The following is a 25,074-nucleotide window of genomic DNA, read 5'->3' on the forward strand; positions in this document are numbered from 1 at the left end:
AAATAGAACACTGAGATCTCCTTATTGTACTCCAAACTGAGTATTTCTCCTCTACAAGTACAAACTAGAATTGCATGTTTACACCATGAACTATATTTTGTAATGCAATTCACCATTACCGAACCTAGCAATTGCTGCAAACAGCCACCTCAGTAGAGATTTAAACAAACTATATTAAGTAATAAACAGGCAGGTAGCAACTGGGTGATGAACACCTCTTCCTCACTGAGAATATTTCTAATATTAATAATTTAATGATCAAACCCTGCATTCTGATACTTCAGTAATGAAGATTGTCTTAACTCAGAAAGCCTGGATCTAAACGGTCCAAGCAAAGGAGGTTTAGCTCGATCTATGGAGTAGATTCTGGACCATTCCTAGTATAAATACACTCAGTACCTTTACAAGCAATTGCTGTTAGTGGAGTATCTGATATAATTAATTCTTTGATGGTGTCATATCTGCAAAGACTGAACTATAAAGATTTTAAAGGCAATCCGTGGTGACAGCAGTCTATTCTGTTTCACTTACAGAGTGCTAGTAGATACTGGTAGTGAGCACTAGCTACATTGCTGCCATCTTAAAAGCTAAACATTTCTGCTATATTACATCACATTCATACTGCATTAAGATACTGCAGGATTTTTTGGCTTAGGAGAGGTTGAAAATGAGCAAACCTCCCAACCCATTCAACCTTCAAGCAGACAATCTTAGTAGCAGGAGTGTACTGGGGCATGGAGGCGTAGAGTTAAACACTGGTACGATGTCAAAGCAAACCCCAAACCTCTCGGTTATCTCTGCCTTGCAGGAATCCAGATCACAAACAGTGAGATGATTTGAGGCTGGGAGTGTGAAAAGCTGGAACCAGATGTCTAAAGAAAAGGCATTTGAGAGGAACCATTCCTGGTAGAAGGCAAGCTGTGGGAATGAGAGGCGTCCTGGAAGTTCTGAAGTAAGGCACATCCATCTGCAAACACAGAACCTTCAGCATTTTGCAGATGCAGTCATTTGTAATTTTTTAACACAGTACTAAACTTGACTGTTAAAAAACAGAAAACAAAACCTAACAAACCCCACCAAATAAAGAAACAACCCTGGAAAGTCACTGAAAAAAAACAGCTTTCTGCAAGAAGAAATACATCTGAAAAGCCCTTCAGAAACAATCAGTACATGCACAGATATCTAGGCAGCTGTCTCTGTTGGTTTTCCATTTTGCTTCAGGGGTTTTTCACTTGGCAGGGGTGGGAGGAAAGGGGCAAGTCCTTCACAATGCTGTGTCATCATCATCTCCAAAATCTCCTACCAAAAGTGAATGCTTATCTGGTTCACTAAGAACTACACTGTTCACTGAACGCTTGTCTGAAAAGAGAGAGTTTATAGAGGCTCTACTGTAGTTGATGATTCGATCCATTAAACTCAGTTTAGGTGAGCCTGTCCCAGTCTCATCAATTCCAATGTGGACACTGATTTCCGATGGGCTCTTGTGTCTCATTTGGCCACGGGCCCGGAACTCAAGTTTCTCAGGACTTGGTTTCTGGTACCTGAGGAAGGAAAAACCAGAAGATACCAGATTTAGCTCAGGTTGAAGAAAAGTACACCAAAATATGGAAAGTAAATACTCTACATGCTGTGATCCTGCACCAGCCAGAGACATTTATAATTCGATCTATTATACAGTGATGAAAGTTTCAGATTTTAAGGCTACTACCCAACCAGAGGCTAATTCTGTGCTTTTTGGCCAGGACACAGAACAGGTAAAGCTGATGCACATCACTCAGTATTTAACTGCTTAAGTGGTGCTGAGCATCTGCAAAACATACTGGAAAATGCATCTACTGAGAGTGGACTGCTGCAGCTGTCATTTACCAACTCTTCTGCTCTCCTTCCGAGAACTTGTGTTAAGTAAATAATACAAGATACCACAGTGCTACACTACTTCTAACTGCAGAGTAAGAAACAGCAACACAATGACAAATGCAGCAGCTTGGTTTACTTAGTACAACAATCCTCTGTCAGTGTGGTGTTCTTCACAGCTGCATTGTTTCAGAAACCAGAGTGTCCTGACAAAGGCCACTAAGAAGTTCTCTGTTGTGAACACACTTCTGACTTGCGCATTTCTCTTCACATGAGAAATGACATTTTCAAACACTACTGTCTGAAGCACTTTGGACCAACTGACTCCTTTTGATGCTGAACACAGACCTGCATGAACTGTTCTGTCACAGTCCCATGCTTATTTTCTGCCATTCTTAGTCAAAGACCTGAGCTTCGAATCCAAACTGCAAACCACAAAATGTTCATACTCACATCTTTAACAGCAGAGAAGAAAGTACAACAGAAACAGAGGAGGCAGCCATGGCTGCAGATCCCATCCAGGGCTGCAAAACCAAACCAATGGGAAGGAAAACACCTAGAAAATAAGTTCAGAGCAGGAACAGCATTATTCATATATTAACATACACAATTTCACAAGGACTGTCTAATTTTAGTTGTATTTCTATATGTTAATAAATAGCCATAACGTGGGAGTACAGTTCACAGGCATACCCCTGCAACACCCCCAGGCAGAGAACTCTACACTTATTGACAGTCAGAAATAGAGAATATACTCTTCCACACAACAGTAAATCACTGCCATCTTCTGCTCACTTAGCACAACCTTATTTTACTGCAGGGAAGCATTCACATACCAGCAGCTATGGGAACTCCAATGAGATTATAAATTAGAGCAAAGACAAAGTTGATCCGGATCCTTTTCACAGTTTTCCTTGATAGATCTATACTTGCTACCACATCCATCAAGTCATCCTGCAAGTTAATATGTTAAGAGAGGTCAAAGAGATAAAAAAAAAGTATACATGTAATTATCATACCATCATACTCTCAAGCTAACTACCATACATTGGATGTAACAGACTATATGTAGTAAGTATTTATGCTGCTCTAGTTTGTCCACATAGAGCGCACAGAATCAGCCCCAACCTTATTCCAGATGTCACTGTAATCCAGTAACACACACAGCACCACACATTTCAGCTCTAGACACTGACCACTATGTCTGTCAAGGGGTTGGTTGTTGATATGCAGGAAGCAGTGACTATAGCCCTTGGAGGTACTGTGGTATGTTGCTGAAATGTAATTTATCTTCGTCAAAGGTCACTTTTTCCTCCTCTGCCCACTCTCAAACTTTAATTACCCCAAAATTCTGTGCCAAACATGACTAAAGCAAATTCTGCTCCAGTTCTCCTGGCTTATGAAGGTCATACATGCCAGCAGTGTCTGAACCATTCAAGACATCCTGGGCCTTCTAGCACCTCTCATCTCATTTTAATGAAGCACTCATTTCTTACCCTAATTAGAACCACATCAGCTGCCTCAATGGCTACATCAGTACCCGTGCCAATAGCAATTCCCACATTGGCCATAGCAAGAGCTGGGGAGTCATTGATGCCATCTCCAACCATGGCCACCCGCTTTCCTTCGTCTTGCAACTGTTTCACTTTGGCTACTTTGTGGGAGGGAAGAACCTCTGCGAACACTTTGGTGATGCCAACCTGAAGAGAGAGAAAACACAAACCTGTCTTGCAGCATTCCTACTTGCTATCAAAGCTTCTACCTTTAATAGCAAGGTCAAAACCCACACTATCACTCATGAGCTAAGTACCAAACCCATTTAATATGAAAATAGCTCTGAATCCCAAGTTGATGCTGCTTCCATTCAAAAAGGCTTCTTTTGTTCCCCTCCCCCCTTACTCTGAATGTGTTTACACTACCATTTTTCACAACAGCCCAGTTGTAAGCCAGCCACAAGTGACACCATGACACAACATGCTTCCTGTGAGTGGTCTGTAGCAAGCTGCAAACCCAAGCATGTGTGTAACAGCTTACCTGAGAGGCAATAGATCTTGCTGTTTTGCTGTTGTCACCAGTCATCAGGACAACTTCTAATCCCATACTCTTCAGAGTGTGGACAGCCAGCTCAGCTTCTGGTTTCACAGTATCAGCAATAGCTATCAAGCCACAAAGTACTCCTAAAAGAACAGAATGTGTTTGTAATTTTTTTACCCTAAAACAATAACATCCTTTTCCCCCCTGTAAGACCCATTCCAGAAGCAGTAATATTGACAGTAAAAAGCAGAACAAGAACAGGTAGCAGGGCAGCAGTGTTTAAGGCAATACAGAACATGGACCGTCCAACAACAACAACAAAAATATCCCTTTTCTTCCTCCTTCTCTTTGAAGTCTTTACATAATTTTTTTAACTAATACTTAATTATCATTTGAATCTAATTATATTAACATAATTACACAACCCAAACATTTTAAAGTATTAGTTAACATTAATATTTAAGATGTTATAGTAATTATTAATATTATTAACAATATTATTAGACACTAGGAAAAAATTCCTAGTGGCAAGACATTGGAACAGGTTACTCAGAGAAGGCAGAAGACGGCTGTCCCATCCCTGGCAGTGTTCAAGGCCAGGTTGGACAGGGCTTGGAGCAACCTGCTCTAGTGGAAGGTGCCCCTGCCTGTGGCAGGGGGTTGGAACTGTGTGAGCTTTAAGGTCCCTTTCCAAAACAAACCAGGCTGCGGTTCTGTGACTATGTGAAACTCTCCTGTCAACTAAGAAAGGCAGGAAGAAGTCTCACATATGAGGGTTTTATAAAACTAGCTAATGATTTCTTTACATCCTATTATTCTGCTTCAGGTGTAACTTCTATGATGTTACTGCTTACTACTTTCTGTTCAAATGGTGACAAATCAACCTCTGGATAAAAAGAAACAGCACTGAACTCACCATCAACAGCTGCCAGAACTGCTGTGCGACCTCTCCGCTCATGTTCCATCATGGCTTTATCCACTTCATTTTTAACAACGAGGCCGTTTCTGCTCATCCACTCCCGGTTCCCAATGAGAACACAGTATTTCTGAGAAGTCCTAGTAGCTGAAGGAAGAAAATACAATCCTGTCATCATATAGATAACCAGGAAGCTTCCCTCCAGCTAATCCTGTCCAGGTTCTCCCAGTACGCACTGAAATATCATTACAGATATCTAAAAGCAGAGTCTATTTTTCTCAATACTTTCTGCCCCATGAGTCTTTTCATGTGTCCTTGGCAAGAAAAACACTAACATTTCTTCAGTAATGGGAAGTTACCATGTTAGTGGACCAAGAATCACAGGTCAAAGGACAGTAAAGGACCAAGTCCCTTTCTCAGTGCTTCTAATTTATATTTAGCAGCCCAACAGATAAAAAAAGACCTAAACAACAAACTGTTCTGGATTGCAAAAACCAGTCAGTTCTGCAAATTGACACGATTTTGGCTAGCAAATGGTAATTTAGGATGAAGCAAAGTAAAACCAGAAGAAGCTGAAAGACAACTGCAATGGATCTCCTAGCCCCATATTCAACGTGAAACTTCAAAATGTATTTAATCAAAATGTCTCAAGTGATGTGTGACCATAAAAATCACTGGTGACCAACTATTTCATGTGTGCCTTGATGCAAGCCCAGTTCTCCAGGGCAGAAAAAAATGATTCTTAAGGATCCTGAAGAAAAGAGCAAGAATTATTCACTTTACTCTATAAGCCAGCGTTAGCTTACCTGGTAGCTCAGCATCAATAATCAAAGCAGGCTGCACCGATTCCTCCACGTTTTCCTCAATTTTCACCAGCGTCATGTTTTTAATATTGTTTTCTTCAACCATTTTATCTTTCCTGTAGAGTAACCCTTCAATATTGGTGACTTTACAACTAATGCCGCAGCCTGGGACTACCTGAAAGTCTGTACATGTCCCAAGGGTTTCCGCGTCCAGTTCCTAAGGAAAAAGGATGTAAGTTGAGACAGTTTTAAAAGATAAAAAGCATTCTGCATTTAGAGCCCCCTCAAAATAAAGTGCAGTCAAACTAACACTAACAGGAGCAGAGAAATATTCAATCATCAAAACATAAGTTTGAACATCCAGTGCCTCTAACATGGTACTAAGTGGTTTATATGGCTCTACAATTTTCATCTTTCCCTAATGAATATCAATTACTTCATAAATAACTCAAGACTATTCATACACATTAAATGCTGCAAGAGAGGTTCTTCCATAACACAAACTACTCTATTCCTGTATAAGTAACTTACCTTCTTGCAGTATTTTGTAATTGCTGCTCCAAGAGGATGCTCACTGTTACTCTCTGCAGTCCCCACTATGGCCAGCATTTTGTTATGTGGTAGTTGGTTGCCCTCCACTAGAAACTTCACCTGTGTCACTTCTGGAGTGCCATGAGTAATAGTACCAGTTTTGTCAAAAACAACCACCTTCACCTGCAGCAAAACAGGAAGACTTCATTCAGCAAACACAGCTTCCTCGGGAAACCACTTATTTTTAATTCACTGCCATATGTTGGTGATGCATCACTTATCGCCATGTGCTGGTGTACATGTGATGATCTGCTCGGGCAGCAACTGGGAACATGCCACCAACACCAGCCTTTGGAGTTCCTGTAACAGCAACCCACATTTCTTACCTTATGTGCCATCTCCAGGGGCTCTCCTCCTTTGATCAGTATTCCATTCTGGGCTCCTACTCCAGTACCAACCATTACAGCCGTGGGAGTGGCTAATCCCAGAGAACAGGGACACGCAATGCACAGGACTGTGATGGAGGCTTGGAAAGCAAACCGGATTATCACTTCGGCAGCAGAAATGCTCTTGTTGTAACCCTGGTGGCAGAAGTTTTAGTAGTAGAAGAAATTGAACAATGGATACAACTACACATTGCCTCAGATGTTAAAATATCTGCAAATATAAGCTAAAGTATGAATATTAAAAAGTTAAGCTCAGGCAAATTATGCAAAAGCTAAAATTAATGACCAAAGGACTAATTAACTACTAACTTCAGTTCTATACTGCATATACCCATAAAGTGTTACATTTATAGGACTTTTTCCTAAATAAGGTACCACATGCTATAACTTTTATGCTGTGATGTAATAAAAGATACTCTATCAACAAATATATGCAGCAACAAAGAAAGAGGATATGAAAATTGTTTTCTTGGAAATGAATTATTTCTAATCAGAAATAGTCACGAACCAAGAAATCCATGATCTAAGCAACCCTAAGGTACACATTAGGATGGTCCTGATCTTCCTCTGGCATCTGTAATGAAGGTGAATCCCATTGATTTCAAAGAGGAATTAATACAGAACTACGCTGACAAAACTTGATGCACAATTGGAGCTTGTGGCACAAGAAGCTTCTGTTCCCCAAAGAGAAGGGATGGAAATGGAAAATGTTGATGCTAAGTATTTACTATTTTAAATTCATGTCTTGTTTCTAATACTAGCTTTCAGGAGTTGATCAACAACTGTAAAGCCTCTTTAAGTATAAATGTAGGAGGGGTAAGGTGTAAAAAATGTAACAACACTAATAACTATAGCCAGCCACTGCCTGCAAGGATAATTCAGAGAAGGAACCACTGCAGTCTAACAGACTTGCAGGCTAACTACTTATTAAACATTTCAAAAGGTGTTTAAAGAGATTTACTCACCAGAAAATATTTTTCTACTATTTCAAAATCCACAAAACCAATTATAATCCAGGCAAAAAGGGTAATCACAGAGACAGCCACAATACAAGGAACAAAGTAGCCACTAAGTTTGTCTGCAAATTGCTGGATAGGAGCCTAGAAAGAAGAAAGATGTCAGCTCTTGCAGCATTACGCTTACTCTGTGCCTTCAGACACAGACACGATCAGAGCTGCTGTTTGCAGCACAGTTGGCACACCACACTGTATAATTATGTATTGGCTTAATAAGATGATGAGGCTTGGAGCTGTAGATTGTATCCAAGTCCTTATTCAGCAAGATACTTCATTATGCAACTGCAATTCAGATCTAAACCATCTTAACCACTCTTCAAGTGATTCGCCATGCTGATGCCCAACTGATAAGCCAAAACCCAAATGTTTCAGTTGACAATACCTTTGAGGTCTGAGCCTCCTCCACCAGTTTAACGATCTGGGACAGAGTTGTATCAGCTCCAACATGAGTTGCTGAAATCAGCAGTGATCCGTTCTGGTTAATAGAACCTGCAATAACTGTATTGCCAGGTTTTTTAGTCACAGGCATCGCTTCACCTACAAAAAGGGTGACAAAAGATACCAAGATATATTTTTCAGGAATATTATCATAGCTACCAACTCCTAGCATGCAATTAGAGGAGTGAGAACATCAGTTTCAACTTCCCTTCTCTAGATTAGTTTAAAGAAAAACATTTTTACACTGGCAAAAAGCATAAGCTTACCTGTGATAAGAGATTCATCTACCATGGAGTGTCCTTCAATAACACGACCATCCACTGGGAATTTGCCTCCTGGGATCACTTTGACAATATCACCTCGTTGAACCAGTTCGACATCAACTTGCTCTTCACTAGAATGATGTATAGTGTTTTTAGTAAGAGATTGTCAACTGAAGTTACCAGGCAAAACCAGCTGTCACTACACACAAAGCATAATCCCACTGGTTGACATGGTAAGTGTATATAAAAATTGCCAGAAGAAAGGCCATTTTAAAGAGTGCTATCATTATTTTATCATCATTTTAGTTACTCTCTAGTTGTGAAACCCACTTTTTTTTCTTATCACAGCAAAACTTAGCAAGATTCCAATAAACCAGACAAGAACAGAGTTATTTTTTCTGCATTTTAACATTAACACGTGGCAAATCTGCCAGCAAATCTGAAGTTATTTGCTCCACAGTTCTACAGAATGGTAACATTTGTCTGTGAATTAGGCAGATTAACAACAAAAAGGAACAACAGAAAAAGCAAATGACAAAGCAAGATACCTTAAAAGAACGTTATCGGGGCCCAAGGTAACAATAGTAGCTTCAGTAGCTTGTAATGAAATTAGTCTTGCCAGTGCTTCTGATGTTTTACCCTAGAATAATAATTTTCATGGTTTTCTGACTATGCTATTGAAAGAAATTGCGGGGTAAATGACAACTGTGTGTGTTGCAATTTACCCTATTAAAAAGACTTTCTTCAGACAGACTCATATTAAGCCATTTCATATTTTTACTAGTTACTGAAGATGATTTTACAACAAAGAAGGTTAGAAGAACCTAATAAAGCTTGTTCATGGGACTTGTTTTAAGGTACACAACATTCTGAAATGACTCTTAGTGTCTTGCAGCTTGTAGATACCATGGCTTTTGTTTTTCTTACCTTTGCAACATGCTCGAGCCACCGGCCCAAGGAGATGAACACAAACAGCATAGGAGGTGTGTCGAAGAAAGTTACAGGGTTCACTTTTGCTTTCTCAGCCATTGCAACTAGAAGAACAACAAGTGAGTACACGAAGGCAATGGTGGTTGCCAGTACAATGAGCACGTCCATGTTTGCAGTTTTGTGCTTCACTGCTTTGTAGGCCTGGATATAGAAGTGCCAGCCTCCAAACATCTGTAATAGGAGCATCAGTTGCATTTATATATGTATATACACATTTATAAACACTATCTAATTTTTATATATATATATATATATATATATTCACACATTTGTAACACACAGCAGCAGCATTTCCATAAGAGAGGGAGACGCCCATTTTATTTGTGTTATTTGCCTTCTCCATCTCTCCCTGAAAAAAATCCAAGCTCTAGCCAAGGGCTCTGACCTCTACCATAGTACTCCTGAGTCTTCTCACCTCCACACCATTCCACCAGCTCCTCCCTGTGCCCACCAGTGCAGCTGGGCAAGCTGCCTCAGATACTGCCTAGCACCTCTACGCTACCTGGCCTGCCCCCAACAGTCCCTAGAACCACTTATTTTGGCCACAGCAGAATCACCTCAAAAGAACCATCACAATTACAGTCAGTTTTAAGCCCAGTGAAGTAGGAGTTGTCATATTCCCACTTACCTGTACTGGGACACAGAGTAGAAAGGACAGAAAATTCATAACAGACAATCCTGGTACGAGCTGGTATTCCAGGACCATTGAGGAGTGAAGAGCCTCCATTTCCTCACTGCTCATGTTGTGATGTGCGTGAGCATCTGAAAGCTGACTGTCCATCACCATCATGTAGATCATCAGCCCCATGACAGGGATGCAGAAAACCAGACTCACAACAAAAGACCTTTTCCACCTCAGATTGAAAAGAAAAACAGAATTGGTTTGCAATCCAATGGGTAGCAGTTTAGCAAGTCTGCACAGTCACATAAAAATATAAGTTTTGCTGTTGATTAAAGAAAGAAGAATCTATGTTCAGGAATACTTACTGCCTTATTTCCTGCTTGTGGTCTAGATGACTAGCAGATCTATCTTTTTTGACTAAGGAAGTGGTGAAGCCTAAATCCTAAGGGGAAAAAGCATAATAATAAAAAAAGAGAACAGCCTATTTTTAAAGACTTTGTGCTCACAAAGTTATTGTCAGATTACTGATGGTGTCAGCCTTATACTTACAGTATTACTATCTCTAATACGATTGTTACTGGTTTTATTTACCTTGCTAAGACAGAAAAGCAATTTGATGTAGAAATCTGCCTTTCTAGAACACTAAAATGCTATTCTAAAATGTGGGGTTTCAAAATGTTTTTTCCTGAGGCACAGTTGTAGAGAAATTGAAGGAGAAAGCCATGAAATTTATCTCAGTTTCATCTCTCCTGCTACAGTACTCACGGATGTGCTTTATTTCTCTGCAAACCCATAACTGGTATCTTCAAATCTACTATGGCCTGGCTTTAATAATATTTCTGTATAAAAGCTTAGGTAAAGTCATAACAGAGCGTTGCTTCTGAGCTAGAATACGTATTATCTGCAGAACCCTGCACTAATAAGGTAGCAGATGGAAGGAGAGACACAGATTTTTTCCTTTAATAGTCTTTCCGCCTGTTTCTGGAATACTTTTCAAAAGACACTGGATATCGTACGAGACTTGGTGCCTCCACCAGACTTACCTTTACTACTTGTATAACATCTCGAGGACCTATAATCTCAGGATCATATTTGATGTGTGCTTTGTTGGTTGCCAGAGCTACTGAGCAATATAAAACACCATTAGTCTTCATGAGGGTGGATTCTATTTTGTGTACACAAGAAGCACACGTCATTCCTCTCACCTGGAAAATAAAGGTTCCTTCCTTTACCAAAGCCACAGGTTACTTGGTAAAAGCATCTTCAAAAGTAGGAAAAGAAAGTGCTTCTGACCATCCTGAATTACGTACTGCATGTTTCTGGGGTTTGAAGCAATGAGGTGGAGCTCTTTAGTTAAGGACGAGAGCACTATAGAGGAGACAAGGTTATGAAGCTCTGCTAAAGCTCTGCTAGCTCTTGAAGCTCAGATCTTGGGCTACACTGAATTCAACTCAGCTACAGAAAAGTAAAAAGGGAATTCCTGAAATAACCAGAGTAATAAAAATCCCACAGGAACAGTTCTCTGACTTAGTGTAGGAGAACTGAGCCAGCACAGTTTGCAGGACAGGATGAGTTTGTGACACATACCTGTTGTACTCTTATCCTTTATTCTTTGTGAATTAAGCTCTAATATACAATGAATGCTTTAGGGAGTGAACGCTCACAAAAGCACATCCAATAGATAAATGTAATAAAGACAGGGGTGGATGGTTTTAACTATTAGCTTACAACAAGTTCCAGAATTCCATCTCCTTCACCACAGTTTTCCATCACAGTAGCTCCAAATCCCAGTTCCCGGATGAGCTCTGCAATCGCTGAAGGGTGTATGACAGCAGGATTATACCTCACTTCTGCCTTCCCTGCCATTAGGGCAACAAGTATGGAATGTATTCCTAGAAAACAAAATGCGTGAATGGCAGATCATGTTTAAAAGTCCCAGTACACTTCCAGTAGCAGGATGGCACAGCAGCAATTGACTGAAATTGAGAAAGCTACCACAGTGGAAAGTACAGAGAAAGGAAAACATCAGCATTTTGGAAGATACAGCAACAATGCAACAAAAGGACTTAAGCGCAGGTGTGGCAGGTGAAGTATTACTCCACATGAGCTGCATGGTTTTAACAGTCTAATTACAGACAATCTATGCTACATGAAGAGATTATCTGGTTTTATTTAAAAGCGTCTTCTAAAATACAGTTCTGCCTATTTTTGTGATCTGCATTTACCATTTCTAGAAGCCTTTTTCAAAGAGAGAACACGTATGAGAAAGGGCAGCTCTAACAACGTGCAATCCTACTGTACACCAACTGAAAAGGACTTAGATTCATCCATTTTCTAGGATGAAAAAAAAGGTTAAATTCCAGGTTCTCTTGGAACACATCCATCTTCATTACAATAATCAAACACAGTCTATATTAACAACTCTTTGTTACATCACAGTTATGCAACTTTTTGTCCTTGCAAATATAATCATCACTGACAGAAGACAGACACAGCTGTCCTGACTTGCAGAGCTAAAATTAACTTTGTCTCTTTAATCCGTTTTACTACAGTCCTTCTCTAATAACTCGCTTTCTAACACAGGCATAATGCTTCTGCTTTTAACCTGGGCATGTCCCTCCAGTAGAAAAGACTTAGCTTAGTTTCACAAGGATCCATATTTGATCCTTATATGCTTTTTGGAGCACTCCAACTCCTGCTTTTGCAAAGGCATTCTTCTCTAGCCACAAAGCAGCAATAACCATACTGTTATCATCCTATGCTCTCACCCATGAAACAGCAGCAATGGCACTTCTCTCGACAACCCACCTGTATAAAAAAGCTGTACCAAAGCTAGATGGATTCTCTAAAAGAAACACTCAGAAGTTTAACAGATTATACTGACATGTATCTTACCATCTTCTCTCCTCAGATTTCTCTCAATGTTGGCCACACATGAAGCACATGTCATTCCTGTGACCTGGACATAGCACTTCGATACTGTCTTTGTCTCTTGTCTCACAAGATGGGCTGGTGACACTTGGGAGGAAGGCTCAGTTCTGTGGGATTCCAGCTGCACTTCAGGAGAAGGCTGAGCTGAAAAGGAGATTGCAGTTCAGGACACTGTGAACAGCCATAGCAATGAGGGGTGAGCTGGCACTGCCCCAGCCACGAATACATGCTGCTGTAAATTTAAACCAAAAAATGGTATTTGTGCATGCCTCTACTTCCGGGTATCTCCATCATTTTTAATTAATCTGCTATACTAAAGGACATGCATGCATATTTCATCATCTCATTGACAGTGAAGATAAAAAGCTTTCCTTGGCATGCACAAAGAATGTGCCAACTACTAAATTTCATCTTGGGTGGTACCAAATTCTAAACAAAACTGCACAATCCTTTTAAATGTAAAAGTTTAATATGCCATTACCTGGTAAAGATGCATCAAATCCCATATCCTCTATTGCAGATCTCAAGTCTTCTGGGCACGTTTGCAGAGGGTCGTACTCTATAGTCCCATTATGGTTTGTGAGAGACACATGAATAGATTTGACACCTGCCTTTTGGGATATGACTCCCTCAATGGACTGCACACAGGAGTTGCAAGTCATTCCCTCAATATTTATTACAACAACTTGAGTAAGTGGCTGGCTGGCATCCTTCAAAGCTGGATGAGGAGACTGCAGTGTAGACACCAGCGTGGGGTAAAGTGCTACACTGTCGTACTCCTCAGGAAGGCTGACTTTAAATGTCTCTGGAGACACTGCCTCTATGGCTCTTCTCAGTACTTCTATGGTAATTAAGTTTGGGTTATAGTTTATAATAGCAGATTTCTTCTCTAATGAAACAAATATGCTTGTTACTGATGGGAGTGCTGATATGGTGCTCTGAATATTGAGGACACATGAACTGCAGTGCATGCCATCAATCCTGAAGACAACTGTCTTTGTGTCATTCATACTTGAGGTTTCTTTCAGTGCTGTCTCAGAGCCTTTGGTCTGAGTATTCCTCAGCCTCTCCAAGTCAATGGCACTGAGCTTGAGGGGTTTAGGCTGCTTTTTGAAAGATGCTGTGAAACCAGCAGCTTCAATTTGATGCTTTATTTCTTCTGCTGTAATCAGATGAGGCTGGTAGACAACAACAGCTTCCTGATTGTCCAGGGACACTGAAAATTAATAAGTGTGCATTATTGCCCTAAGCACAAGCAGCACATTGCCCCAGGAGCAACAGATCTTGTCAAAAGCTTTGAATGCTTTAAATGGCCAGAAACCTAACTGCAATGGAAAGGAGACTGAATTGGTTTGGTAAATATCGAACAACTCAGTTCTTCAACCTTTTTTGTCTCCTAGAACAATAATTTTCCACTCCTCTTTTCCTCAGGTTTTTGCTCTTTCCCCAGGATTTTCACAAATGGCACTGTTATTTCTTACTAAATTCATTCTTTTATCAAGGGTCCATGGCAATCCATTTATGCCAAAGCTATTTATATTTTTCTCTTGCCTTTAAGATACAATTGAATATATGCCAATATTAATTCTTAATTGAACAGAAAATATAAAGTAGGATTAATTAGAATATAAAAAGACGTCTGGTATTAGAGATTTCAATAACTGGTAACAAAATTACAGAACATGACTATTCCAGGCTCCCCACCAAGATCCAAAGCAACCACCCAATACTTATACACATGTAACAGCAACAGTCTTACGACAATTTGGGCCCCTTTCTTACTTCCTAGTCCAAATTAAACACGCAACTAAATATCAGATACCACAAAGAGTAACTGTCGCATTAAGCTATCTAATTAAACTCAAGATACCTCCACGATGCTGCTGGGGAACAGGCTGATCAACTCCAGTTTACGTAAAAACACACAAAGGGTTTACCTTTAATCCGCTGAATTCCTTGCAATTTGCCAATCTTCCCCTCGATGGTGCTGGTGCAGGAGTGACAGGTCATCCCATCTACTTTCAGGCGCAGCACAAGGCTACTTGCTTGAGACCAGCTGGAACTTTCACAAGTTCCAGGCGTTACCTCTGGTGCAGAGATACTTAAATCCACCCCTGGGACCATTTGCATAACCTGCTTGCCATTTGCAATGGAAGGAATGAACGTCACCACTGCAGTTTTTTGATCAGAGGACATTTTAACATCCACAACACCTTTGTTCTTTAGCAGCGTGCTACAGATCTGTTTAGAGGTTAGAGACGACTGAGTAGGAATTGTAAGAAAAATAGTGTCAAGTAAAACAGGTTGTGGATTTGAATCAGCTAATGTAGCATCAAATCCCATGTCATATATTGCTTCCTGCAGTGTTGCTGGAGTCTGCAGTTTGGAGTCATAAATGACGACTGCGTTCTTATCCTCTAGAGATACCTGGTGAGAGAAAAAAACCCAAACTAAGTTAGCAAATTGCAATACTGAGGGATGAAAACTTAATACCCTGCATGAGACTAGAGATAACTTCTACTTGCATATATTAGCAATACTTGTTCAGTGTAATTTTATCCAACAGTACTCACCTTAACGAGTAAAGCCACACCAACAGCCACCATAAAGTAACCTCTACTCACCTGTGCCACACCACAGCTAGAAAGAACAGACTTCCGCACCCCAGCTTCAGCATCCTTTACAAGTCTGTCTGGCCACTTTTACTTACAACACCCAGACAGCATCAACACATTTAATGAAACTTCCAGAGCCAAACTCTCTTGAATCATGATGACTAACCCAATTCAATCCCCAAAGCAAAAGGGCCCAATAGAAAAAACTCTAATCACAAGCACAGTTCTGCAGTTAGTAGGAATTACCCTCAGGCTACGAGGATGGAAAATACCACTCTTTGTCGCACAGATGTAAGTAGCAGTGAAAGGAGTGCAGTTTCCAGGCATCTCAGGCACAGGCTGTCACCTTGCTCTGAGCAATGAAGAGCACCAGACCACACAGAACAAACTTCAGTTTCTAAGTTCGATAGATGACAAACATTAAGGAACCTGATTTTCCTCCCTCTGTACATTTTGCTGATCCAGAGACCTCCTGATTTGGTGTTAACCTTTCACATCAGACGGTACTTTGTACCCTCAATTTAATTTGCTCCCAACTGACAATATATCAAATACAATTATTGCTATTTCCAAAAGGGAAAACCAATGGCTGCCAGAGGCCAAACACATTATCATTCAATTCTACCTTTCCTCTGGGCAAAGATACAACTTAAAGAGCACAGTCATGATTAGATTAGATGAGTTAAACCATTGTAAAAACAACCTTCCTTCATTTTTGTCCCAATTACTTGCTTTAGCAGAATTAGCAACGTGAACATTTATTGGTTTCATAGCAGCTGGAGGCAAAATAGCCTAAATGCAGCTCTGTTTGTCTGTATCAGGCACCTAACATTCATCTCCTGTGCTGACCTAATTCATAATCACTGAACAAAACCCTGGTTTACTATTCTCAGAGATTTTTCTAAAACAAATGATCTGGCTCAACTGAAGTTCTGCCTGTAATGAGCACAATGACTACACATGATCTCTTACAGTCCTGTTTCTTAGAGTCCTGCTCTACTCAGACTAAGTTTCTGTAATACATTTTCTTGCCAAGAGTGGGATTAGAAATAGTCTTTACCTTTGGGTAAGGTATTTTGTATTAAGAATACAGGAATTCTTAATACTTTCCTTTAAAAACCTGCTTCATTCCTTAGGTAAAGGACACTATGAAATGTACAATGTCTTCAAGCAAGTTAAAGCAGGACTCTCTCCTCCTTCTCCTATCTCAAGTCATCTGCACATTCTCAGCACAGTAAGAGTGCAAGGTTGATAAGATTACATCTTTTGCTGGAATAAGGGAGAAAGGGAGGATTCTAAAGTCAGATTATTTAGGGCTTATTATTTTACAGATGTGTTAAGCCTTCATTTGACTTCATGCTTGTGGACACCTGGCGATTTTTCTGACCATACGATGCCAAAAAGGCTAACAGTGGTATCCCTAGTTCTAAAACAGTCTGCTCAGTGATCCAAGGTTCTGGTGTCAGAGCAGAGCCTCCTGTCATGTTAAAGCTCCGTACTGAAGGGAGATAAAAAATGCTGTGTCATGTAAATATTGGAATTAAGCTCTGCCATTTTCTGTTGCTGCTGCTGTTAGGACTGTTCTTCCTAACACAAGTTAGGTCATAAGACTAAGAGGAATCTCCCAGCTTTTAAATTGCTTCCCTTTTTAAAATTACTATAAAATGATGGCTTGTGTAGGAATGATCAGCTCACCCTGGAATAGTCTACAATGCAGTATCTTGCCCACGATAGAAAAAATACTAACAAAATGTTGGTATCAAATCAGATCGGGGAAGTCTGGATTAAGGGCAAACCAAGTAGCTCTGGTAACAGTTCAGGACTAGAGTTCTGCTCCTCTTTCTCTCCCATTTCCTCACAAACAGTACAAAGGAAAGGAAACTTCTAATGCTTGAAAGAGCTGGCTAGACTCCTTTGTCACCTGCACTACCTGCAACTCTTATTTCATGAACCACAACAAAAGCAGCTTTATTTTTCATGGTAAATCAACTACCACATGATGAACTGGACACCTCAAGCCCACAAATGCTTTTCAACCTGTGTAAGTGACCTCTGTGCACTATCAGTCTGAAAGAAAAGGCTTGGAGGCTTGTGAGCAAGCAGACATTTGTTCAGTGTAAGGGATAAGGACAGCTTGTTTTTCCTCCAGTCTAAGCTCCAGGGGGCTTGGTTTATCCTATTTAAGTTTTAATTCTTGCCTTTTTTGACTCCTCGTAACTTCAAGATCCTGACTTCATTGTGAAGTAGAAAATTACCTAAGAGTAGCAGATAATGACTTAGCTCCCACTGTACTGAAGTGAGCCCTTGCTTTTCTCTTATACCAGAAACACACTAATGCACTCATACCATCGGCTTCTCATCTTGCCACATATTTTCTTCCCTTGGTGCATACCTTGCCATGGTTTCTCATGTATGATCAAAGCTTTGTAAGAAATAGTGATAGTGTCACTTACTTTGATGTTATGGATGCCATTCAACCTCCCAACATGCTGTTCGATGGTCTGAACACAGGAATTGCATGTCATCCCCTCCACACCAAGGACGATGGATTTCACCTCCATTGTGAAACTCTACTCAAGTCTTCGCATTGCTGTTGGCCAAAACCAGTTAAAACATTTGTTCTTAAATTGTTTCACAAAGATCGAAGCCGAAAACAAAAAGGAATTTAACAGATGCTTAATGTCTGGCTACAGTGGAAGCAACAGCAGGCTTTGATGTTTAACTGAGTGGCACATGCTGAACATGGTTTTTTACCATGGGGACTTACGTTGGAAAAGTAAATTACATGAACTATTAACAGCGTTTGACAAAATTCATTTTCTTGCCCCTTGGTGATGTTTCATAACTGTTCAAGATTACAGAAGGTCTGAACGTTTCTGGTTTCGCTTTGAGACATGCGATAAACCGTGTAAGAATACAAGGATGTTTCATCACAGGGACAGGTTTACCTCCCTGATGCACAAACCCCAACACTGCAGCCTCATCATCAAGTCAAGACAGTATAAACCTCTGAATCAGTGAAATCCTCAATAGATGAAATACATATTTTTTCCCTTTAATTGCAGTGTGTGTGAAGAGCCAGGATCACAGAGCAGATTTCTGTTAGCCACTAACCTGTGGGAGAATTTAACTCCCAGCAGAACCAGAAGAGGATTACTTTAAGCTCACTTCATATGGTGGGTCCTTTCTCAGGCTCATCTGCACACTCAGAGGTACAAGGCAGTTTTAAAACCACTATAAAGCTACCCAAGAAAAGACATACTTTCATACTTTCCTTACCGCTTACCTCAGCTCTTCCATAAGGAATGCTCAGTCCATACAGAGCAAACAAAGACATTATTGTAATTGCACTCACAGAGCAAGGGATATTCCACAAGGCTGAAGTACAACTAAAGCTTCAAAAAGCACCTGACATACAGTGTGCTTCATGAGCACAGACATGCACGTACAGCAAACTAAAATGAGACACAAGAGTCTATCACAGACAGAATCAATCTGTCCTCTAGTAAGGTCTGAATAAAAGGGAATTTAAATGCACTTCACGTACATGACCAACTGGGAACTACCCTGACAGCTGCACTGTTACTGTGTTTTGACAATAAATATAAAGTAAGCACAAAGTGAGGCTGTGAGCTGCTATCTACAAATAATCAAAGCCTAGTAAGGTGTTGCCTTGGATGAGAGTTGGCTATAGCTGTATATCAGCCAGAGTCTGCTGAGCTCCAGGCTATCTTCCCTGCTCTTTGGTGTACAAGACTCAAGCTACAGTACAATAATATCTGTTGTTCCAGGAAACAGCACTGAAGTCTTTTCTTAAAGTCATATGTCAACCTAACAGCAGCCACACATGTAAAATGGTGAACTGGTGCCATTGAAATGATTACAGCAGCCACCAGCACTGCTACTGAATGCCCACCAATACATAAAAGATTTATCTAATTATATATGTAAAAATAACATATTTATACTTGGGCTTTTTTTTAACATCTATTGTTATAGTTTGTTATGGACAAACTATTTCCTCCATTTTCTGAGCCTGTCTCCTTGCCCTTGTGCTGTTCATTTCACATACAATCCCTCCCACCCTTTTTAACACAACCTCGTGTTTGCCTACATAGAAGGCAGCATGTGGAAAGACAAACAGTGATTATTAGAGCTATTCTACCTTAATGGCCTAATCAACTAAATAAAGTTTGTAAAATGACTTCAAATATGAAGGGTGCTATTTACAGACGTGCACAAAAATACTGTGATTGCAGTAATTCAGGACCACTTGTGTTAGAATGCTATTACATCAATACAACATCCCATTTATGTTTCAAGTGTGTGCTTTGTACAGACACAATCTTTCCTTTACATAAAACACAGGATCTGCTGTTTGTGTTTGGATTTAATTAATAAATCAAAACCAAACAAGCTGCAACCAATCAGGTTTTGTTGGGTTACTGAGGTCTTCTGACTGCTCTCCTGGGAGCAACTGATCAGGCCCCCTGGCATTAGACACTGGGTAAGCACTGGAGCAAAAATCTTTTCCTAGAAGAGACTCTAATTCAAACATGCATTCAAAAAGCATAAAGGCCCAGGAGAAGAAGAATTCACTTTTTTTCCCCTCAAGGCCCCAGAGCACTAGGACTGAATCCAGAACTTCCATGCTGGAATTTATCTGTTGGATTGCACTGTCTCTTCTTTCTGTTCTCTGGCTTTTAGTTAAGAAACACAACAGGATCAATATGATACATGCATCCTTAGCAGCAATGTTGGTGGAGAAGATGACAAACACTGAATTTTACTTGCTCTGTTGTAAACTGCTAACAGCTTTCATATCATTTTTAAACCCAGACTTGTCTAAAAACTGAGATGCATTCAAATCTAAAGGTAGGAAAGGAGCCATTTGTGAGCAATGATGCCTCTTCACACCAGTTACCAGGCTGTTTTCTGTACAGCCTGAGATTTCTGAAGACCAAGTTGTTTGGAATTCCAGTGCTCCTGCTGCTTTAGAGAGCTGTTGTCCTCAGAGTAATGTACAGGGTTAATACACAGCACCTGTAAGTCTATGTATATCCTTTTTCCTCCCCTTACAGAATTCCCAGGACAAGGGTTTACATTTAAAAGCTAATACATGGTTACATCTGAGACAGTGTTCTACTTCGTTATATTCCATTTCATTCCTACTGCTCTGCCTCCCTCACAGTGCTTCCTGGTAGAAATACTTTGGCTAAAGCTTAAAAGAACTCTGTCATAATTTCCTCCTCCCGACAACATTAAAGCAAGAAAAACTCATGACTAAGCAGCCTGAAAAGTATTTGTTACACCAATAAGTTAGGCTAAATGCACGCAAGAGGTGTACACACATTGACAATATCATCCTAGTTCTCCTTATATGTGTTAATATTTCACCAAGTTCACATGAAAATGGATGCAGAAGTCAGAAGATCTGCATGAGGCTGTGTAACAACCTGTGTATACCACAGTAACGGCTTGAACTTGGAACACCCCATTTCCTCACTCTTGCCATCAATCACTATGTATCTCTTGTTTGCTTTCTCCACCCATTAAAACAATACATAGATTATAATGCATATATATGCATTAACCCAAAGGGAACCTCACTGTAGAAGGCACAGTAATGGCTCTGGAAGGATGCAGCTGAAACAATCAACAAAATCCAAAACTTCTAGATATCAGAAGATTTTTCTAAGTGACAACATGTATTTGATAAGTTGACACTGAAGATCTTTGTTACCACCGACTATGAAGGCAAATGACTGCTAATAAATAACTTGTAATTCAAAGTTATGGGCATGTTCTTTAAAGGAAGACGCTAAGTAAGTTATGGATTGCACGCTGTTTTAGGGAAGAACAATGGTTTTATTCTTAACCATTGCATTGCTCCATCTATAAACCACCTTCATCCTCAACTAGTAAAGAATTTTAGGATTTGATGATGCAAACAGGTGGCAGCCTTCCTCCCCCCTTTAATCTCTCAGTTGTCTATTTAGAATACAAGAAAACAAAAGGCTTCAATTCAACTACTGCTGTTTTGGAATATCGTCTACAATGGCTTCACTTGACAAAGAACTTAGACTTTGAACGGGCTTTGTATAAGCTTTCTGTATCCTCTCATACACAATTACTCCCTTTCATTACTTTCACCTTGTTTTGCAGTACACAAGGCAGCAGCGCTTCCTTGTTTGTACATTAACATCATCAAGCAGCAGAGCCCTAGCAATAATCTGGCTCTGCAGAACCGAGCATGGCAGGCTACGTGCAGAGAATCAACACTCAGCAACAGAGAAAGAGGCTATAAAGGATAATTAAACCAAAACCAACATTTGGGAATAGACGTAAAGTCTTTGTATTGTTTCTTCCAGGTCCAATTTTAGGCTTAACACAGGCTTGGGTTGCCTGTGTGCAGCTTAAAATCCAAACATCTAATTTCCTTGAAGAAAGTCAACTAGTGTTTCTATGAAGTGAATGATGCAACAGAAAATGAAACAATTTCTACTTCCAGCTGCAGTTTCTTCCTATGCAAAGGAAAATTCAACAGTGACCAAGCATAAAACAACTGAGAAACTCAAATTCATCCCTTTAAGCAACTTATGTTCTAACAGGAGTCTTTGAATAAAATATCTGAAGCAAGACAAGGCTTGATGAAGACAAAGCTGTCATTCACAACCTCTCACTATCGCAACAAAAAAAGGAAGAAAGAAAATATGAGCAATGCAAAGAGGAAGTTATAACACTGGTAAAAACCCAGACTCTCTTTACTCCACAAAACACCACTTTCATGCTTCTAGGATCCAAGCTAACCAAGGTACCACAAACATGCTCCATGCCTGTTCTAGGAGCAGTAAGGACATGTAAGAAGTGCTTTATAAGGAGGGTGGTAAAACACTGTCACAGGTTGCTCAGAGAGGTGGTGGATGCTCCATCCCTGGAGACATTCCAGGCCAGGCTGGATGTGGTTCTGAGCAACCTGATCTACTTGAAGATATCCCTGCTCACTGCAGGGGCTGGACAAGATGAGCTTTGAAGGTCCCTTCCAACCCAAACCATTCTAGGACTGTATAACTGGGAAGCTCACAGTGTTTCTGGCTACATACACACCTTCAGTTTTCACCACAGTTTTCTATATGTCAATAGCTTGGATTTATAGCTACTGAAAGAGGTCAAAGCGAGGCAAAACCCACAAATGCCAGAAACAGAACCTGTCCGATTTAACTACAACCTTTAGAGTTTATTTAATTTCTAAATGGCCAAGTCCTACTTTATAGCTCACTTTAGTAACTTATCTTTCTGCTGCTGTAAATAATTACATTAGCTGGAAAACTGTACCTTTCCCTAAGTCTGTAGAGACCTAAGAAAAGGAACAAAGGACAACATGAAAGGAAAAAGCTGTATCATCCCATCCTTGGGCTGGAGAATGGGTTGCAGGTCCATGGTTTTACTCTGCTCATTAGCAGATATATTTGAAAGTCTGATTAGAAGTATGAGGCTTAATGATTGAGGAAGAAACTGCACATCTCTAATAATGCGCACACAGCCTCGTGATACTCGAGGCTGCAATTCCTGTTGCTCAAGACTTTAACAAGTCTTGCTCAGTCAGCACACCATGGAAATTACTTTGAGGGACCTTATTTCTATACAAGCTGGATGAAAAGCACACATTGGAAACATTCTTCTGCACTTCTATCGAGTTTTGTAATACCTGAACAAGTAAAAGGCTTTGTTAAGAGTTCCTCTCATGTCCTTTCACCACCTCTTCAAGTCAGATTTTAGAAAGACATAAACGCTCCCCTGGAAGAATCACAGCCAAGTATTAAGAACAGACTATAATTTATAAAGCCTACTTATCTGAGCACACTACAGCAACAGAGGCACCTCAGTGTTGAGCTTAGTCTCAAAACACAAGGCAGAACAATGTAGGATGTATATACAAGTGAAAACAGCAGTAAATGACATGTAACACTGGCTTTTACTTTCCTGGTTAACCAGCTGGGAAAGGAAAAAGCTTCAGGTCTTTCATCTACAACAAAACACACTCTAATCATCGATTTCTAATCAAATGGTGTTTGTGCTCACACGGTACACAATACAATCGGGATACAGACAGGCAATAGTTAAGGTGGGTTTGCTCTTGCTCATTTCCATGAGATTTTAGCCCAAAGCATCATGAACAACTCTTTGCCCTTCTCCAGAATAGTCGCACTGTTTTTAAGAGGCTCTGTAACTTGTGCATTCCAACCCATCCCAGGTCTTTCTCCGAAGACCTCCGACAGTAAAAGAGGTGCGTTTCCAAGCCCGTGCACACTTAACTCTATACCAAGAAGCGACGAGACCTGGCGTGTGGATGCCCGCTGACAAAACCAGCCTATTGCGCTTCCTTTTGACTCCCGTTTGATACTACTCAGCCCGCCGGCACCGGCTGCATCCCAAAGGAACCGCGGGAGTACCGAGGCGGCTCCCTGCCATCCCTGCGTGCCCAGCACTGGAGAAAACACCACGAAGGCGGCAGGAGCGGCTGAGCAGGAAGCGCCGCTGCGGGCTCACAGCCGTGCTCCGGACCCGGAGCCCTCCCTCGCCCTGCTCCCGACACGCCGAGTCACCCCCGGGAAGAGCCGCGCAGCCTCAGTGCGGGGGGGCTCTAACCCCACCCCTGCGGGCGGCAGACCCCGACAACAGCCCAAGGTGCTGCCGCGGGGGTCGCTAAGGGAAGGCCCGCTCAGCTCAGCCCTGCGCTGCCCTGGCCCCGCCGCAGGCCCCACTCCACACTCACCGCAGCGCCGCCCGCTCCTCGCTGCGCCGGGGTCCCGCCTGGCACCTTGCCCCGCCCGGGCCGGCCGTCACGTGATCCGCGGCGCGCCTGGCCCCGCCCTCTCACGTGACAGGAGCGCGGGACACGTGACGGCGGAGGGAAGCGACGGGGACTGAGCAGCGAGCGGTAATGGGAGCCTCGGGCGGGCGCTTCCTGCGTGGCCGCTGGGCCAAACCCGGGTGTCGGTGCCTCTCCGGGGCTCGGGCTGACCCTGCGGGTCGCAGCCCGCACACAGCACTGAGCCGCTTCCTCGCCAACTCGGGGGGCACAATATTCACTGGAAAAGCAGCGTACACTGACAGAAACATCACTTCTCTCAGTGCAGCAACGCTGCTGGCTTATGTGACTCCAAATTAAGTTCTCCGCACCTCTCAGAGGCCTCAGACACAACTTATCTGAAGGGTGATTCAGGACATGAAATTGCTGTGGAAAAAATATGGGATCTTGGCTTTATCATTCACTGTGCAGCTGCAAGGAGAGGTGATGTGATGTGAACTCAGCACTGGGAACATGCCTGAGGCCAGGTGAAGTGGACAACCATATGATGTTTTAGAATCATAGAATAGTTAGGGTTGGAAAGGACCTTAAGATCATCCAGTTCCAACCCCCTGCCATGGGCAGGGACACCTCACACTAAACCATCTCACCCAAGGCTCTGTCCAACCTGGCCTTGAACACCACCAGGGATGGAGCATTCACAACCTCCCTGGGCAACCCATTCCAGTGCCTCACCACCCTCACAGTAAAGAATTTCCTCCTTATATCCAATCTAAACTTCCCCTGTTTAAGTTTTAACCCTT

General features: G+C 41.3%; 1 protein-coding gene across 5 annotated transcripts; it reads right to left on the reverse strand.

Annotated features, from left to right (window-relative positions):
* Positions 1–1,181: 1,181 nt before the first annotated feature.
* On the reverse strand, positions 1,182–24,318 carry ATP7A (ATPase copper transporting alpha). Of its 5 annotated transcripts, XM_062640003.1 has the most exons (24): positions 23,168–23,520; positions 18,574–18,693; positions 17,913–18,049; positions 14,782–15,271; positions 13,326–14,060; positions 12,809–12,988; positions 11,642–11,805; positions 10,957–11,118; positions 10,279–10,355; positions 9,920–10,145; positions 9,229–9,462; positions 8,850–8,941; positions 8,305–8,432; positions 7,983–8,137; positions 7,550–7,684; positions 6,525–6,719; positions 6,139–6,321; positions 5,611–5,824; positions 4,805–4,951; positions 3,889–4,031; positions 3,351–3,554; positions 2,691–2,808; positions 2,308–2,410; positions 1,182–1,541 (listed from the first exon to the last, which is right to left on the reverse strand). In XM_062640003.1, exons 3-24 carry the CDS (start codon positions 18,018–18,020, stop codon positions 1,265–1,267), a joined length of 4,470 nt encoding a protein of 1,489 aa, XP_062495987.1. In that variant the 5' UTR covers positions 18,021–18,049; positions 18,574–18,693; positions 23,168–23,520; the 3' UTR covers positions 1,182–1,264. The 5 variants fall into 5 exon arrangements, with proteins under 5 accessions (XP_062495987.1, XP_062495986.1, XP_062495990.1 ...); XM_062640002.1 differs by lacking the exons at positions 18,574–18,693; positions 23,168–23,520 and adding an exon at positions 24,236–24,318; XM_062640006.1 differs by lacking the exon at positions 18,574–18,693.
* Positions 24,319–25,074: the final 756 nt, after the last annotated feature.

The sequence above is a fragment of the Pezoporus occidentalis genome, unplaced genomic scaffold (assembly GCF_034315485.1).
Source record: "Pezoporus occidentalis ecotype Australia unplaced genomic scaffold, CSIRO_AGI_Poc_V1 ctg63, whole genome shotgun sequence".
Taxonomy (NCBI): domain Eukaryota; kingdom Metazoa; phylum Chordata; class Aves; order Psittaciformes; family Psittacidae; genus Pezoporus; species Pezoporus occidentalis.